This window comes from Manis javanica, chromosome 2 (genome assembly GCF_040802235.1).
Source record: "Manis javanica isolate MJ-LG chromosome 2, MJ_LKY, whole genome shotgun sequence".
Taxonomy (NCBI): domain Eukaryota; kingdom Metazoa; phylum Chordata; class Mammalia; order Pholidota; family Manidae; genus Manis; species Manis javanica.
This window is the reverse complement of record NC_133157.1, coordinates 20,014,077-20,029,908: the sequence shown is the minus strand read 5'-3', so window position 1 is coordinate 20,029,908 and position 15,832 is coordinate 20,014,077. Positions and strand designations below refer to the sequence as shown.

Here is a 15,832-nt window from a genome sequence, read left to right as displayed (position 1 = left end):
ATCTGGATCGTATGCTCCCTTAGGTGAGCACTTATTACAGGCTACGTCACTGCCTGCTGTTCTGTCCACTCCACCCACTAGACGAAACCCTGTTAGGACAGGAGCAGAGTCGTGTTCTCATTGTATCTCAGCATCTACCATGGTGCAGGGACCTTAGTAGATGTGCCATTAATTTTTGTTCAACTCCCTGCAAGAAATCAGAGATACACACTCTGAGGCCGCCTGTTCTGAGATTTACATGCATTCTCCATCTTTCAGGTTTGCCCCAGTATAAGAATGCCATGCCTGTAGAAAAAGAGGGAATCTGACCTGGGAAAGAATGATCCACACACATACTACGAATGTTGATTTTTATTAGGAGATGAGTCTGCTTTTATATATGTAAGTCAAATAGGCTATAAAAAGAAGTACCTCAAAATAAAATGGTTGCAGCATAGCTCCTCTCCCCTCCCTTCACACCACTCACTATGGGAAGTACTGTTGACTGAACCTATTCAAGTTAATATTCTGTTGAAAGTCTTGATATTTGCTTCTTGAAAACAACAGCAACAATGACAACAGAACTACCCCAAAGCCAAAGGCCTGAGCTCCAGATCTCTCCTGAGTGCTCACAGTGAATAAGGTTCAGGGAAGAAAGCTCGCTTTTTTTCAAGGTTTTATGTTAATTTAAAAAATATTGACTGACATTGGCAGTTCTTGCGAAACATCCCTTCGACGTCCCCCTCAGGCTGCTGAAAATGAGCTCTTTGCTTTGAGGTCTCAATGGGACTCCTAGCACAGTGCCCAGGGGACGAGTTAGCCATACCTTGGAGTCCTGAAGAGAAGTCCTGGCAGAAAAGGCCTGCTGTCTGATACTCAAGAGCATCTGCTATGACTGTGCATGCAGTCTGTACATAGAACCCTTGAAATTCGCAGTCTACTCTCCGCAGAACCTGACCTCTGCCTCCTTAGGGACACCGGAAAGCTGAGAAAGTTCTTCCATCACCAGTAAAGTGCTTTTCCCCACCCGCCAAAGAGTCCTGAGCCAGAGGAGGTCTTCTGGGGCCAACTCTAGCTGGAGCCTGGCTGGCTTGGGCAGTGGGTTATCCGGTCATCAGTTTCCGGTCCCTTCCTTTGTCTTCAAAGGGGCGCGAGCATTGCTGGTGTTTGCAGCTTGGCAGGGGAGCACCTTCATTTCTCTGTGCTGTCTCCATATTGCAACCATGAGGCTTGTTTATAGGCCACGATGCTGTAAGAATTTACAACAGGAAATTATAAGAGAACAGCTGGAAAGGGGCAAAGAGTGGTCCTTTTCCTCCCCACCCACAGTGGAGGTCTCCAGGTGGAGAAGCTCTATCCACTATGGCATCAGGATGCTGTACAGAACGGAGAGAGACGGCCGAGGGACCCTCCCCCACTCCAGGCTCTCTCCAGTCCCGTAACATCTCGAGCCCTTTGCATCTGCCTTTCCCTTTTTCTTGGAACCTCTATCTCACTTCTGCCTAATGAAGAACTCCCATGTTCATTGGGATTTGCTAATCCCAAGCACAGTCAGCTGTCTCCTGCCTTTCCACAGGCCCTTTATCTCACCCATAAATCATCATTATGCTGTCTTCAGATATTTGTAGATAAATGGACGCATAGGAATTAGGAGCCCTGAGCTGAAGTCTTGGATCTGTGTAACTATTAGCATGTCCGTCACCCTCTCAAGCCCACGTTTTTCTCAGGTTTGAGCTCTAGAAACCTCAGGTTCTAAGCAAGAGCACAGTTCTTACTACTGATGTGCGACACCTAGAGCTGCCTGATGGGCTGCGACCTTAAATCCAAGCCTTCTAAGATGACTTTGTGGAAACTCCCAAACACACTGATTTCCCACCTTCCATGAGCCCCAGGGCTGTGCAGCAGGAGCACTTACTGTATTTAAAACAAAACGTAGCACAAAGCTGTCAAGAGGAGAGCCGAGACCTGGAGGCAACCAGCCCAGGACCATGTGAACGCTGGCCTGCAGCCCTGACTCCATCGCTGACCCCTCCTGGGGGCCACATGGTGATGACCAGCCCCTGGCCTCAGGGTCAGCCGGCAGGCAGCTTAGGATGTGGCCACAGTGCTGGCTAATGGTACCACATCCTTCTGAGCGCTCATTAGACAAATACTTTTTGAGTACTTCTTATATCCTAGGCTCTCTGCTGGACACAGAAGATACCTGGTGAGCCAAAGAGCCATGATTCCTGCCCTGACAGAGCCTACAGTCTAGTGGACAAGCATACGGAGCACCTACTACATAGTCGCTGATCATCGTGCAATGAAAGAAAAGCATGGGAAGCTCCAGGAGCATGTGATACAAGGATCAAATTCAGATTGAAAGGGGATTTCCTTGAAACCTTTTTGAGAAAATGGTTTTAAGACCACAATTCTTTGGGTTAAGAAAGAAATGTGGGTGAGGAAGGAGAGAAGCATGAGGGGCAGCCACTGAGCTGAAGCATAGCTGGGGGTGGGCAGTTAGTGGCAGGTGTAGAAGCTGGAGAGGTTGGCAAGGCCACATGACGCCGAACCCGGTGGTTCTGGGTAAGACATTTGCGTTTTATCCTAAAAGCAATGAAAACCAAGTGCAGGGCTTTGACCAGTAGATGACACAATCTGATAGGCACTTTCAGGAAGTCACTGGCCACCTGGTGGCGAGAGGATGGGAGAGGAGCAAGAGCGGATGTGGGGAGAATGGGGCAGAGGCCAGTTGGCTCATCCAAGTGCTTTGGACTAGGGGTGGTAGCAGAAGCAATAAGAAGGAAGAATTTGAGGCTTATTTTCGGGTAGAACAAATGAGATCTGATGGAGGGAGATGAAGAGTAGGGAGGAAATGGGTGATCCTCCAATTTCTATTCTGGCTGAGTGGTGGGGCCATTTAATGAGGTGGGAAAGACGGGAGGTGACCAAGAACCCAGTGTGGGCCTTTGAGATGGTAATTAGAAGTTTTGAAAGTACTTTAGATTGATTGGAGAGAGAATGTGAAGTGAGAAGACTACCCAGGGCATTGGCGCACAGAGTCCTTCCATTTGGAGGTTTGTAGAGAAGAGGACATCAAGGAGGTAGGAGAAAGACAGGGGGCAGAAGGTGGTCGGACAGCCCAGTGACGAGTGCTTCCCGAGGAAGGAGTAGTCAGTAGTGCAAGGGGCAGCGGAGAAATCCTAGGGGATGAGGATTGTGGCCAGGCCACTGGACGCAGCTCTGAAGTCACCAGTGGCCTTAGTAACAACAGCTCTGGCCGAGGTTAGGTTGCATCATCAGACACAGTGGGTTGTAACGTGAGTAGGAGGTGAGACGATGAGGTGGTGTGCAGTCCAGGCTTTGGGGAAGTCGGTTTTAACAGGGGTGGAGGAGGGAGAGGGTGGTAGATCACACGTCAGTCTGGTAGGAAGAATTCAGGAGCCGGAGCAGCTAATGAGCAGTGAGCTCTCTAAGGAGCTGGGAGAGGTGGCACCCAGATACCTGGTAACTTTTCTAAGAAGCAATGTCATGTCGTGGATAAGAGACACTGCCTGCGTTCAAATCCTGTCTCTACCACATACTAGCTGTGTAACTTTCAGCAGGTTACATAATACCATAGTCTCTGTTTCCTCATCTGCAAAATGAGGATAATAATAGTAATTACCTCAGAGGATTGTTTGGGGAGATTAAATTCATTAAAATATGTAAAATATTTTTAAGTAGTGCCTGGCGTAAAATAAGGGCTCCTGACATGTTTGCTATTATTATTAAAGATGGGGTGGAGAGTAGAAAAGAACAGGATGGGTGCAGATGAAAGTAGGTTTGTAGTCTGACTTGGGAGAAGGTGAGGCCATTCTTCTGCGATGACTTCTGCTTTCTCTATGAAGCATGAGGCAGCAGCTAAGCGCGTGTGTTGGGTGGTGAGTGGGTTGCAGATGGGCAGAGCCATACGGTTATTTGCTCAGCATTTCCCAATCGCTTGTAAAGAAGACCAGCAAGCAGGAGAGGGCAGGTTCTCGCAGTCACGTGAAATCGGCTCACTGTGGAACTATGGAAGGGTTGGGGCTCCTCCCAGCCTCTGCCCTCCACAGTCTCCGCTCCCCCATCTGACATGTCTTCCTGGGCTTTTATATCATTGGAATGTAACTTTTCTTTCTGTGGCTAGAAAGCTCTACTGGTCTTTCCTGTTGCTCTCACTTAATGATTGATGGTACAGCCTTGGCCTCTTCTAGATGTAAGAATTTTACAGAATCTTGTTTATTTAGTGACTTCGTGGAAGGAGAAGGTAATGGAAACACTTCCTTTATACCAGAGCTCTCCGTCTTAGTTGTACATTCAAATAATTGGAGAGCTTTTAAAAACACCTGTGTTCAGGCTGCACCCCAGATCAACAGAGTCAGAATCTTAGGGGGTGGGATCCAGACATCAGTAATTTTTACATCTTTCCAGGTGATCCCAATGTACAATGGAGGCTTTATTTGCACGTGCGTCTTTTTAACAAAAGGGTCTACAACAGAGAAACTACCAAGTACTCAAGTGCCTCATTCGCAGAAGCATTCAATTACTGGTTTGATTGGTTCAAGATTCTGACCCTGCTTCTGTCATACAAGCTCCTGAAGACCCTGCATCTCTTAGATGCAGCGCATGGCTGGCAGGTACGAGCGTGTCAAGTGCCTGTCACACAGTGCCCTGGGGCAGGGTCTCAAGGGTGGCACACCTGTTTCATGCCCTGAAGTCTCCTAACAAAGGCCAAGCATCCTAACATATGAAGCAATGAAACTGTAGAAAGGAACCAATTATCGTCTTTTCTCATTGCTTTCATTTGTCTGTGTATAGCTCTAGCTGTGAAGCAGTAACTAGTGAGACCTGCTGTCCTTTTTGGTTTTTGTTTATTTGTTTAGGTTGAATAAAACATTTCAACCCACTGCCCAGTCAGTTAGGACTGGATCTCCTCAAGGTGGCCTGGCTACTAATCCATTCCCAGTTGGGAATTCCCACTTGGACAAAGAGCTGGGACTCCCAAGAAAGCTTGTGATGCGTGCTAGGTCTAGCTCAGCCCAACCCATTCAGCCAAGACTCACATGAAAACGGGTGGGTGGAAAGGCCTAAGGGCTGGGCAGTCTGAGGACAGGTCTGGCTTAGTCCCACACCTTGACAGAATGAGAACTGGGACAAGAGGGCACTAGTGATCATGTCTGCAGCTTGCACAACTTTTCTCTTCCTATTTTATTTTCATCAACTATGAAATAAAGCAAAGAGCCTTCATGATTGGTGATTTGTTAGAAAGCTGAACCCCTTACTTAGGCAGGGACCTATGATGTTATGATGCGATTCAAGAATTCCACCCACTTCCTCCAACCTGCCTTTATTTTCTAGTCTGCTGCCTATAATACCTCTGTTATCAATATTTAGAGCTCTCATGTGCTGCTAGGCAGGTCCCTCTAAAATGCAAACCTGTATCAAATCTCTTGCACCTTATTGTGGATATATTTACCGTATTCCTTTCTCCTCTGGTGGGATTGATACAAGCACGGAGAACCCCACTTATGAGGAAAGGGTGAAACAGCCACAAACAGTCCACAACTGCTAATACAGTAGCCACTAGTTACATTGGCTACTGAACACCTGACATGTGTTTGTTTGTATTGAGTCCAAATTGAGAAGTGCTGTGAGCACAAAATACAGACCAGATTTCAAAGACTTAGTTTAAAAAAACTCATTGATAAATTTTATAAATGGATTGCATGTTGAAATATTTTGAATATATTGGGTCAAATCAAACTGATTTCACCTATTTTATTGTTTTAAAATGTGGCTACTAGAAACTGTAAAATCACATATAGGGCTTGTGCTTGCGGTTGGCGCTGTATTTCCCTTGGACGGAACTGCTTGAAGGCCAGACTATTCCACGTGGCCCATTTTGGTGATGACCTAGGTTAGTGCTCCTGCCACGGACTGGCGGAGTACCTCTCCTTTGCTTCTGCAGCCTTCCTCCTGACTGTTATCCCCAAGACTTGAGTGCTCTTGGTTTACAAAGGAGACTGTTCCCCCAGCCCAGCTCCTCTGGGGAGCTCACACAGGCCAGTGGCCATGAGATGTCAGGGCCACTGAGCACAGAGGCTGCCAGGGGCCAAGCCCCTGGAGGGCAGAGAGAAGAGAGTTCTCAGAAATAAGGTGGGAAGACTCTCATTTAATGGTAGGTAAACAAGAGAGGTCTGAGTGGTTCAAGAGGGTTTCTCATCCCAGCCTGTTTACAAGGAAGTATATGAGCTCTTATAAATAAATTGAATTACAAAAGTGCCAGGAAGTGAGCCAGCTGTTTTTTAGAGCCATCTATTTATTATTTACGACTGGGGAATTCCCAAAATGCTAGGTTATTAGTTTGGGGGAACAGAAGGAATTTTTCTTTGTGAGAGAGCTTACTCAGAAGGCACTGCATAAATGCTGAAAATAAATAATACTTTATGATAATGAGTTGGAGATGGTCCAACAGTCTTTGACCTGTGCCCCAGGGCCCGCACCCAAACAGCTCACACTGTTTCTGTCTTACCCAATCGGGATGATGGCCAGGAAGGAGAGAAAGGAGGAGAGAGCAAAGCAGGTGCCGACAAACTTTTCCATGGTGAGCTGATAGATCTCGTTGTACACTGTGGACGTCGCCACCCCAGTCAGAGCCAGGGACAGCTGCAGGATAACGAACACCTTTCCTGTGAGGAGACAGAGGTCACCAAGATGTGCTATGGTCCCTTCCTTGCTCCCTGCTAGCTGAGCCTCTGGAGGGTTCTCAGGAGACCTCCCGCCCTTCCCAGACTCCCTCTCAGTCTGCATTCCCCTAGGACTCCTGCCTCCAGCCAGAAAGATCCCCTGCAGCCTGTGAATAGCAGTATCTTCCTGTGACGGAGGCTTCAGTGACTGACTTTCCAAGTCTTTCCCATCCCCGTTTCACCCCCTCTGCCCTGGATGGTCACCAGTGTGTTCCCAGTGTACCTGAGGCTGCTTCTGGAACTATCTCGACTACCTTCTGCCAATCTGAACCCCATGCCTCAGGTCAAGCAGCTCTGAAACACTCCCGGCAGAGAACCGCAGAGAGAGGTAGGTTCCTTTCACTCACCATAGGAGGAGTCGTTTATGAGTTTGGACACTGCTGATCGGATGGTTGTGATGGGAATGAGAGCAAATAGCATGACGGCTCGAGCTGGAAAGAAATCACATTAAAATATTCCTCTGTGGCCAGCCTTGGCCAAGAGGGTAAATCAGAATGAAGCAAAAGCCTCACCAGGAACCCCCTGGCTTGCCCTGGAAGAAGAAGTGGTTTCCCAGGCAGACTAGTGCCCTCCCCGGGGCAGGCTGGCTCCTGGGCTCTGGCAGAGCTGTAGATGTGCAGACCCATCCACAAGGGGGCAGGGCACAGCTGACACGGTGGGGGTTGGTGACCGGTGTCTTTACTGGCAGAGTGAGTGGTTTCTAGGGAAGTGACGCTGAGGGCACTGAAGTGACTCAAGACTGGTGTCCTTGCTCCTGGGGAGAGAGATGTCTGCCCTCTCCGTCTGCAAACACCTCTGGGAGATCACCCAGGAGCTTTGCCAAACTGCATACAGTTTGCCATACACCCCTCCTTCCCTCAAGCCTATTCATCATCCAAGGGACCACCTGTAGGGACCATCTGGAGTTGTTCTTTCTGTTAGCCACTATTCACGTGTGACTATTTAATTAAAATAAAGTGAAATGAAATTTAAAATTCCGTTTTTAGTTGCACTAGCCACATTTCAAGTGCCCAGTAGCTACACATGGCTAGCAGGTGCTGTATTGGGCAGAACAGATACAGAACATTTCTCTCATTGTAGAAAGTTTACTGGAGCATTGGTCTAGAGCTTTCTGTGTGTGGTTGTCTGACCTGTGTCCTTGGATGGAAACTCCATTCTGCTTTCTTGAGGGGCTTCATTACTTCAGTTGTAGAAAGCATTCATGGAGAATTTTTATCCATTTTAAAAAGCCCATGCTTGGCCTGAATGATTTTAATTAAGGGGCCTTTTCAGCTAGATTACTTAATGTCTTTTCCCTTTAAAATCAGGGAGAAGAAATCAAGCCCCATCTCCTACTAACGCCAGGCACCACTCATCACCCCTTCCTTGACCCCCTAGAGCCATGGACTCCACTCTGGTAACGTTTCAGTGGGCAATACGAATAACACAATACACAATACCACACAAGTAAACTTGAGTGTACATGATCCTGTCTGTCTTGTACCTTCTAGGGAGCAGGTATATCCTTGGCACTGGGCTGGGACCCCTAGGCCACATCCTGCCTGGTGTCAGTCAATGATGCAGGCGGCCAGCAGTGTCCTTGTCCTGCCTCCCCAAAAATGCCAGACTCACCAATGTAGAACATGTACGTCTCCTTCGCGAAAGCCAAGAGAAGGGCTCCCAACCCAAAGGAGACCATGCCAATCATGACCATAGTGGTGTCCCGGAAGCAGCGGGAGAAGACCAGGACGCCCAGGAAGCTGGTGATGAAGATGGTGTACCCTGCGGCCATACCGTAGCCCACCTGCACTTGGTTCCAACTGAGAGGTTTCCTCAACACAAAAAGGGGTATGATGTCCACCGTGCCCACCACCGCCAGGTCATAGGTGATGGCAGCCACAAAGAACAGAGCAATGATGGTTTTGGAGGGCATTGCTTTCCCAGGAGATGGAGGGTACCCTGCCACACTCTGCATGTCTGGCTGATCAGGATCCAGGGTACGATAGGTGCCAACTGTGCCAGACACGGAATCCAGGCGGGAGAGCACCTTGCTGGGCTTGGCCATCGACTCGGGGACCTTCAGGACCAAGAGGCTGTAGAAAAGGGCAAATGTGGCACAGCTCACACTGCAGGCGGTCAGCACCAGGCCTTGCCCGGAGTGTGCAGTCACCTGCTTGAAGAGATGCCCGGAGGCCATGCTCCCGCAGAATCCTGCCAAGCCCAGGATCAGGTCGATCAGGATGAGGCGCACGGAGCGGCGGCCCTCGGAGGAGCCGAGGGAACCCAGGGCCATGACCCCAGACCAGAATGCCGAGAAGCCGCCGCACAGCCCGTTCAGCGCCGCCGCCCCGTACAGCACCTCCACCGGCCAGTCCAGCAGTACCTTGAGCAGCAGCCCGAGGCGGGAGAGCAGGAAGCCCAGCAGGGGCACGCAGATGGCGATCTTGCGGTGGTAGCGGTCGCTGAGCCAGCCCAGCCCATAGGCGGACAGCAGGGGCGTGAGGCCCACCACGAGGTTGTAGATGATGTAGAAGTTGGAGATGGCCCTCTGCTGTTGGTCCTCCAGAGGCCCCCCGGGCGACGGGCTGGCGCTGTGGTTGGAGAAAGCCTCGGCGCCGAAGGACGCCTTCACCACGAGGAGCAGCCCTGCGTCGTAGAGGGAGGCGGCCACCTGGGTGGAGGCCACCACGGGCTCGATCCAGGTCCTCACCTGGAGGCTAGGCAGGGGGCCGCTCCTCGGGCAGGCGGCCTCGGGGCCCATGTGGTCTCTCCGATAGGGAATGGAGGGGCTTGCTCGCAGGCAGCTGCCCGGGAAGGCCGGGCTCGGTCCTAGAACGCGTGTGCGCCGTGCGTCCGGGTGCGCGCGGGAGAGGGGCGAGCCGGGCCGGCGCGGGGAGCTAGTGACAGCAGCCAGCCCCGCGGCCGAGTGACCCCCAGGCCGCGGCCCCTCCTCCCCAGGCCATAAAAGGCCGCGCCCCGCCCCCGCCCCCGCCCCCGCCGGCTGAGTGGGGTTGGCGGCCGCCCAGAGAAGCCGGGCGCTGGGGAGCACCCCGCGGGTCCGGCCCCGCATCCCCACCGCTGGCCGCGCGTCACGCTGCTCCTGCAAGCGCGGCCGCCTGACCAGGGCCCGACTTCCCGGCAGCCAGACGTGCCCGGACCTCCCGCAGGTCTCTGGGCACCTTCCCTAGGGCGTGTCACGGCGTGGGTCGAGACCCTCCCCAGGCAGGGAGCACACTTCTACTCTCCCTGGCAGGCAGGTGTGGGCGAGCGGTGGGTGCCCAAGATTCTGCCTGGGATCAGTGCTGGAGTGTGAGGTTTATTTGTTGGGTTTGAAAGCAACAGGAGAACACAGACTTTGAGAAAAGGGCTTTGAGATCCTGATTTCAATTCTTCTAGGTAAATACCCAGCAGTGGGATTGCTGGATCATATGTAGTAGTTGTACTTTTAATTCTTTGAGGAACCTCCATACTGTTTCCCAGCATGGTCACCAACAGTGTACAAAGGTTCCAACATTTCATATTCTCACCAACCCTTGTTTTTACATAGAGGGTTGAGGAATTACTATTGACAGGTGTGTGTGGATGCATATATATATATATATATATACGATATATGCATATATAAGAATTTTTAAAAATAATAGGATAGCCGTCCCGACAGATGTGAAGTGACATCTCATTGTGGTTTTGATTTGCATTTCCCTGATAATCAGTAATTGTTGAGTGTCTTTTCATATTCTTGTTGACTCTGTCTTCTTTGGAGAAATGTCTATTAAAGTCCTTAGCCCCTTTCTAAACCAGGCTATTAGTGTTTGTTTTTCTTCTTTTTAGCAACTGAATTGTAGTTCCTTATATATTTTAGAGATTAACCCCTTGTTAGCTATATGGTGCACAATATTTTCTCCCATTCTGGAGGTTGTCTTTTCACTCTGTTGATAGTGTCCTTTGCTGTCCAGAAGCTTTTTAGTTTGATATAGTCCCTCCCACCTGTGTATTTTTAGACTCTTGAAGAGATACCAGTACTCCTTCCTTGAAGCACTATTCACTGCCAAGATGTGGAGACAACCTAAATGTAGATCAACAGATGCATGGGTAAAGCACACAACTGAAGCTTGAGGACATTATGTTAAGTGAAATTAGCCACTGACAGAAAGACAAATACTGCGTGATCTTACTTATGTCAGGTATCTAACAATCAAATTCATAGAATCAAAGAGCAGAATGGTGATCGGCAGGGGCCATGGGTAGGGGCAGTGTTGGGGATGAGGAATTACTAGCATAAAGCATAAAGTTTCAGTTAAGCTAAATAAATAAGCTGCAGAGATCTGCTATATGACATTGTACAACAGCCAACAATAATGTGTTATACACGTAAAAATCTGCTAGAAGGATAGCTCTCATGTTTAATGTTCTCACCAAAATCAAAAAAACAAAAACCCTCAGAAAAACAAAGCCTCAGCAGCAGCTAGGCTTAGCCCTGCTGCCAAGCCAAAGGCCTCTGGGAGAAGAGTCCTGTTTCAGGCACCTGTGTTTGTGGGCCTGCAGCCAAGCACAGGACCCAAGCCAGCATGGGCCCAGTGTGGGTCCCAGCCTGCAGGGCTCCCACCTAAAACCCCAGGGCCAAGGGAGAGAGAGGGAGGTCCTGCCAGCCCCAGGTGTCCCTCCAGATGATAAAAATGGACCCTGGCAGGGGGCAGAGCCCACCAGAACAAACAGAGTCAACTAGGTCACCTGCTCCTGAATAAAGGTGCAGGACCCTTCTTCCTTCTTTGCAGTTGCTCTTCCATCTCATGGGCTCACTGCCTGGGACTTGGCTTAAAATTCTACTTCCCCATTTGCCTTGGTTCCTCCTGCAAGTACACATTTCTGCAAAAAAGACCAGGGTGGGTGGTGCATGGGCAAAAATGCACCAAGAAGAAAGACCCTTCTCCAGGATCACCTGCAGGGATGGACAGTCAAAATGCATAGCCTCCCTCCTTATCTGCTCAACCCAACACCAGCTGTGGCAGCATGGATGAGCAGGAACCTAAAGGGACCCAAGGGAGACTCACATCTGCAGGGTCCATTTAAAAAGCCAAATGGATAACGTATTCATGAGAGGAGGGACCAAATTCTAAATGACTTTGTGTAGACACGTGCCCTGTAGGTAGTTTCTTGGTGAGTTACAATCTTCTCTCCCCCTTCCTGTCCCTGCTCAGCCCCCCATGTCCAGGCTCAGACCACTGCCTTCTGCAAAGCGGAAGACCCACCTGGTCTCCCCATCAGAGGCGCCCTGTGGAGCTGGCCTGGCAGCGCCCTCAAGCTCCCTCCCTTCCTTCTGCCCTGCCCTCCCCTAGGAGGTACTGGTTTTACCCACCCAATGCCTGGTTTCCCCACTCCATTACTAACTCTGTTTTTCCAGAGGCTGCAGAAAAGCAGCCCAAGCAGCCCATTCCTGTGAGGGACAGAGGTCCCAGGGGCTGGTGGGTTATGGAGGATGATGGTATTCAGCAATCAAATCTAGTCATGAGAACAACAGCCTGAAACAGATGGACCACTTTGGCCATTTAATCAAAGGGTCTGACTAGTTTTTGGGCTACAGACTAGAGAGTAGCCTTTATTCTCTCTGAGAGGGTCTGTGGTGTCTCTGTTCTTCCCATCCTCTTGCTAAACCAGGGACATTTGAGGGGCCTCTGAGAGATTCACGCCAGACCAAGGACAGGCCTATGGGGAACTGGGTCATTATAATACTAACCAGCCCTGGGACTGTCCGAGCTGATTCCCAACCCTGGCCCAGAAATGAACTAGACCCAGGGCAGCTGGTATCTCCTCCAGTTTAGGCTACTCTAGCTTGGCTTATGTTTTCATCATGTCCCCACTCCCCTCCATCTCTGAATGCAGGGCCCAGCTGAGTTAGTGCCTCACCATCCTCTGCAGCCTAGGCTCCCAGTGAGATATAGTGCTCCAGTCAAGTAGAATCCTGATCTGCCACTTTGAGTCTCTAGCTCAAGGCTGGCTTTTTGAAAGTGCAAAGATTAAATCTCCCATCTTTTAGAATGACAAAGTCACACTATTTGAGGAGAAAGAGACTAAAAAAATAAAATAAAGCAGCTGACATTTACTGGGTCCTTACTTTGTACTAAGCACTTTACAGAAATGAATTAATTGAATCCTCCGAGGAAGCCTATAAACCAGGTTATCACCTCATTTTACAGTTGGAGAAACTCAGGCCAGAGAGGTTAAGTAATTTGCCCAAGACCACATAGTTAGCAAGTTGGGGAGCCAGTATTTGGCCCTCTTCTTTGAAAGCCTATAGCTATAGGGGAAATACAGGTAACAGGGAGTTGTGTCTGAGGGTGTCCTCTCAACCAACACAGGAATGTGGACAGGACCAGAAGCATCTTAGTCATGATGAAATCATTGTTGATCCACAGTGTATTGCATAAGTAGAGAGGAGTAAAAGGAGGGGATGGAAGTTTATTTATTGAATGTATATCCCTGTCACTTCACAGTCGAGTAGGAAATACTTTTTATTTTCTTACAGATGGCCCCAAAGTTCATTTTAGAAAGGAACAGTCTTTGCTTGGAAAAATACCTTTGGTCAGTTAGTAGGTGTAATCCCCAGGCCTGGGTTTTAGCTATAGAAGAAGCTTCAGAAAGGGGGGGCGGAGACTCCGTGGGGGTCAGGAGAGCAACTTGGCGGATGCTCTTGAGAGGGAGGCGCAGGAGAGAGCAGAAGAGGAAGAAGGCAGGGAAGAGGAGAAGAGCTGTGGAAAGGAAGTGAGACCCGGGGCTGTTGGTGGGAAGGTCCGGGACAGGAGCCCCTGATGTCAGGGTGGTCAGAGGTCCTTCAGAAGAATAGGAATGTCTAATAGGGGTTTTAAACAGCTCCCTGTCTCGTGTGTGTATATGAATCCTTCCTGGGACCTCTCCCTGCCTCTTCGGTTCTTTAGAAAAGTCTACTCATGAACGTTTTGGGTGAGTGGGATTTTGTAATTTTTTATTGTGGTTGAAATTGCCAAAGAAGCTGTGATTCATGTCTGGATTGACACAACGCTGAGCAGGGATCAGAGCTCAGCCAGGAGGAAGAGGAGACCGCAAGACCACGAACCTCCCAAGGATCTGCTGGAATCTGGATGGGCTTAGGACTTCCACAGGCTATGGACTTGGGGAGTGGAGCAGTCTGACCCAGAGCCTGGGGGGCCAAAGACCCTCGCAGCTGACTGTGGGCTGTGCTGGGGAGGAAGATGCTGTTCTCTTTAATGTTAATAGTTTAGAAGCTGAGGTGAGCCTTTCGCCAAGACACTGCAAGTGAGGAAAATAAGATGCCCACTGAGACATAAATATATAGCGGACAAAGCAAAGCGTACGCACTCATTGCTGGAGGCAGATAAACCTTGTTGGTGACCGTCCAAGCACTTCCTTGGGAGAGTTTCCCAATGGCTGGTCCATCATTATAGGCAAGAGGCAGCCCGAGTCCTCTTGCCTTGATTCCAGACAATCTTCTAGTTATGATTTTACCTCCCAAATTTAGCTGCACATAGGAAGCAAATGTTCTAGTTACACGAATGCGCCAAATAAGTTCTTGTGGCTAATAAGTTAGCATTTGGATTTCGCTACTTGCCTTTCCCATTGGTTAGTGTGGGCCCCCGTCTGGGAAATGGCTTCCCTCTCCCTGTGCTGATGAAGTGTTTATTCTGTCAGGCTGACAGCTGGGCCCCATCAATAATAAATTAATCAAAAAAATGTGTCACCCATGGATCTGCTTGGGAAATCGTTTCATTGAGTTTTCCTCCTTGAGGTGGCACCTTAACCCCGCCCCATTTCATAAATGAGTAAACTGAGACTTAGGGTGGTTCAGTCGTTTGCACAATGCCACACAGAGCCAGAATTCCGATCTAGGTCTGTGTGACTTCAGAGTCAATGCTATTTTCACAATGTCATCAACTAGAAGAAATACGGTTTTAAAAGGTATTTGTTTGTTGAACACTTTCCATCAGATACCATGAGGAGCCTATCTCTATCTCAGGTATTTTCAAGCTAAGTGGTTTATTTGTTCATTCACTCATCATCCATCCATCTATTTTTTTACGAGCATATTTTAGGTGTTGAACCCATTGGAAGGTACTAGCGATGTAAAATCTTTTGCCCTCAGGATCTTTCAAGCTGAAGAATTATCAAAACGCATTTGGGCTAACACTCCAAGTTCTGTTTCACACGTGAAGTCACTGATGCCAGCCCAGGCCTCCTCTTTCATCAGACATTCTGGCTTTATGGGATTTCTCTCCGCCCCCAGCTCTGGCACCAACCTGAATGGCCTTATGAACACCCTGCTCAACAATGTAGAAGGACATCTGTTGTTTTTGGTGGCCGGCGTACATTGACTTTTCTTCTTCTGATAACAACACCCTGTTTTACTCTGATGAACCACCCTTCAAGTGAATATGAGACTCAGGTCTGGCCAATCGCAGCACTGAGTGCCTGGGACCACAGTGACTGGTTTGGAGATGGGAATGTCACCCAAATTTAGGCCAATAAGAATGAGGCCCAGATCTTGCTGCACTGATGGACAGTGACTGCATTGGGGTATGGGTGGGGACTTGATACTATGGGTAAATGTTGTAACCACATTGTTTTTTCATGTGAAACTTTCGTAAGATTGTATATCAATCATACCTTGATAAAAAATTAAAAAAAAAAAAAAAGAATGAGGCCCAGGACTTTGGCTTAGGGAAGAGATACTTAGTGCTTTTCTGCTGATGTTGGACTGAGGAGGATGAAAGCTTGGAGTTGCTGGCAGCAGAGGAGCGTGTGACCACGGGCCTAGCTTTAACCCATTGGCACCTTGGGGGTGAGACTCTTAGCATCATCAGCCCTCAATTCTGGATAAATTGTTACCACTAAATAAAATCTGCAAAGATGAACTCAGAATCCTGCAGTTCCTTCAAGCCCTGATTTACTGAATGCTTTGCAGCCAGTGGGGTGGGACGTAGAACCAGGGGCTCAGCCCATATTTCCGTATTTCCTGTCTTATCACCTTCTGGAAGCTCCTAAAATAAGACACCAAGAAACGTTTTTGTCACAGGAGGTTTGGGGATCGCATCGATCCCAGCTAACCAGCCCTCGTTGGCTCTCCGTGGTCAGGACAG

The 15,832-nt window shown here is 49.1% G+C and overlaps 1 protein-coding gene across 1 annotated transcript; it reads right to left on the bottom strand.

Annotated features, from left to right (window-relative positions):
* Positions 1–333: 333 nt before the first annotated feature.
* On the bottom strand, positions 334–9,647 carry SLC46A2 (solute carrier family 46 member 2). Its single transcript, XM_017662560.3, has 4 exons — positions 8,337–9,647; positions 7,073–7,156; positions 6,512–6,668; positions 334–1,228 (listed from the first exon to the last, which is right to left on the bottom strand). The coding sequence occupies exons 1-4, from the start codon at positions 9,463–9,465 to the stop codon at positions 1,171–1,173; spliced, it is 1,428 nt and encodes a 475-aa protein (XP_017518049.1). The 5' UTR covers positions 9,466–9,647; the 3' UTR covers positions 334–1,170.
* Positions 9,648–15,832: the final 6,185 nt, after the last annotated feature.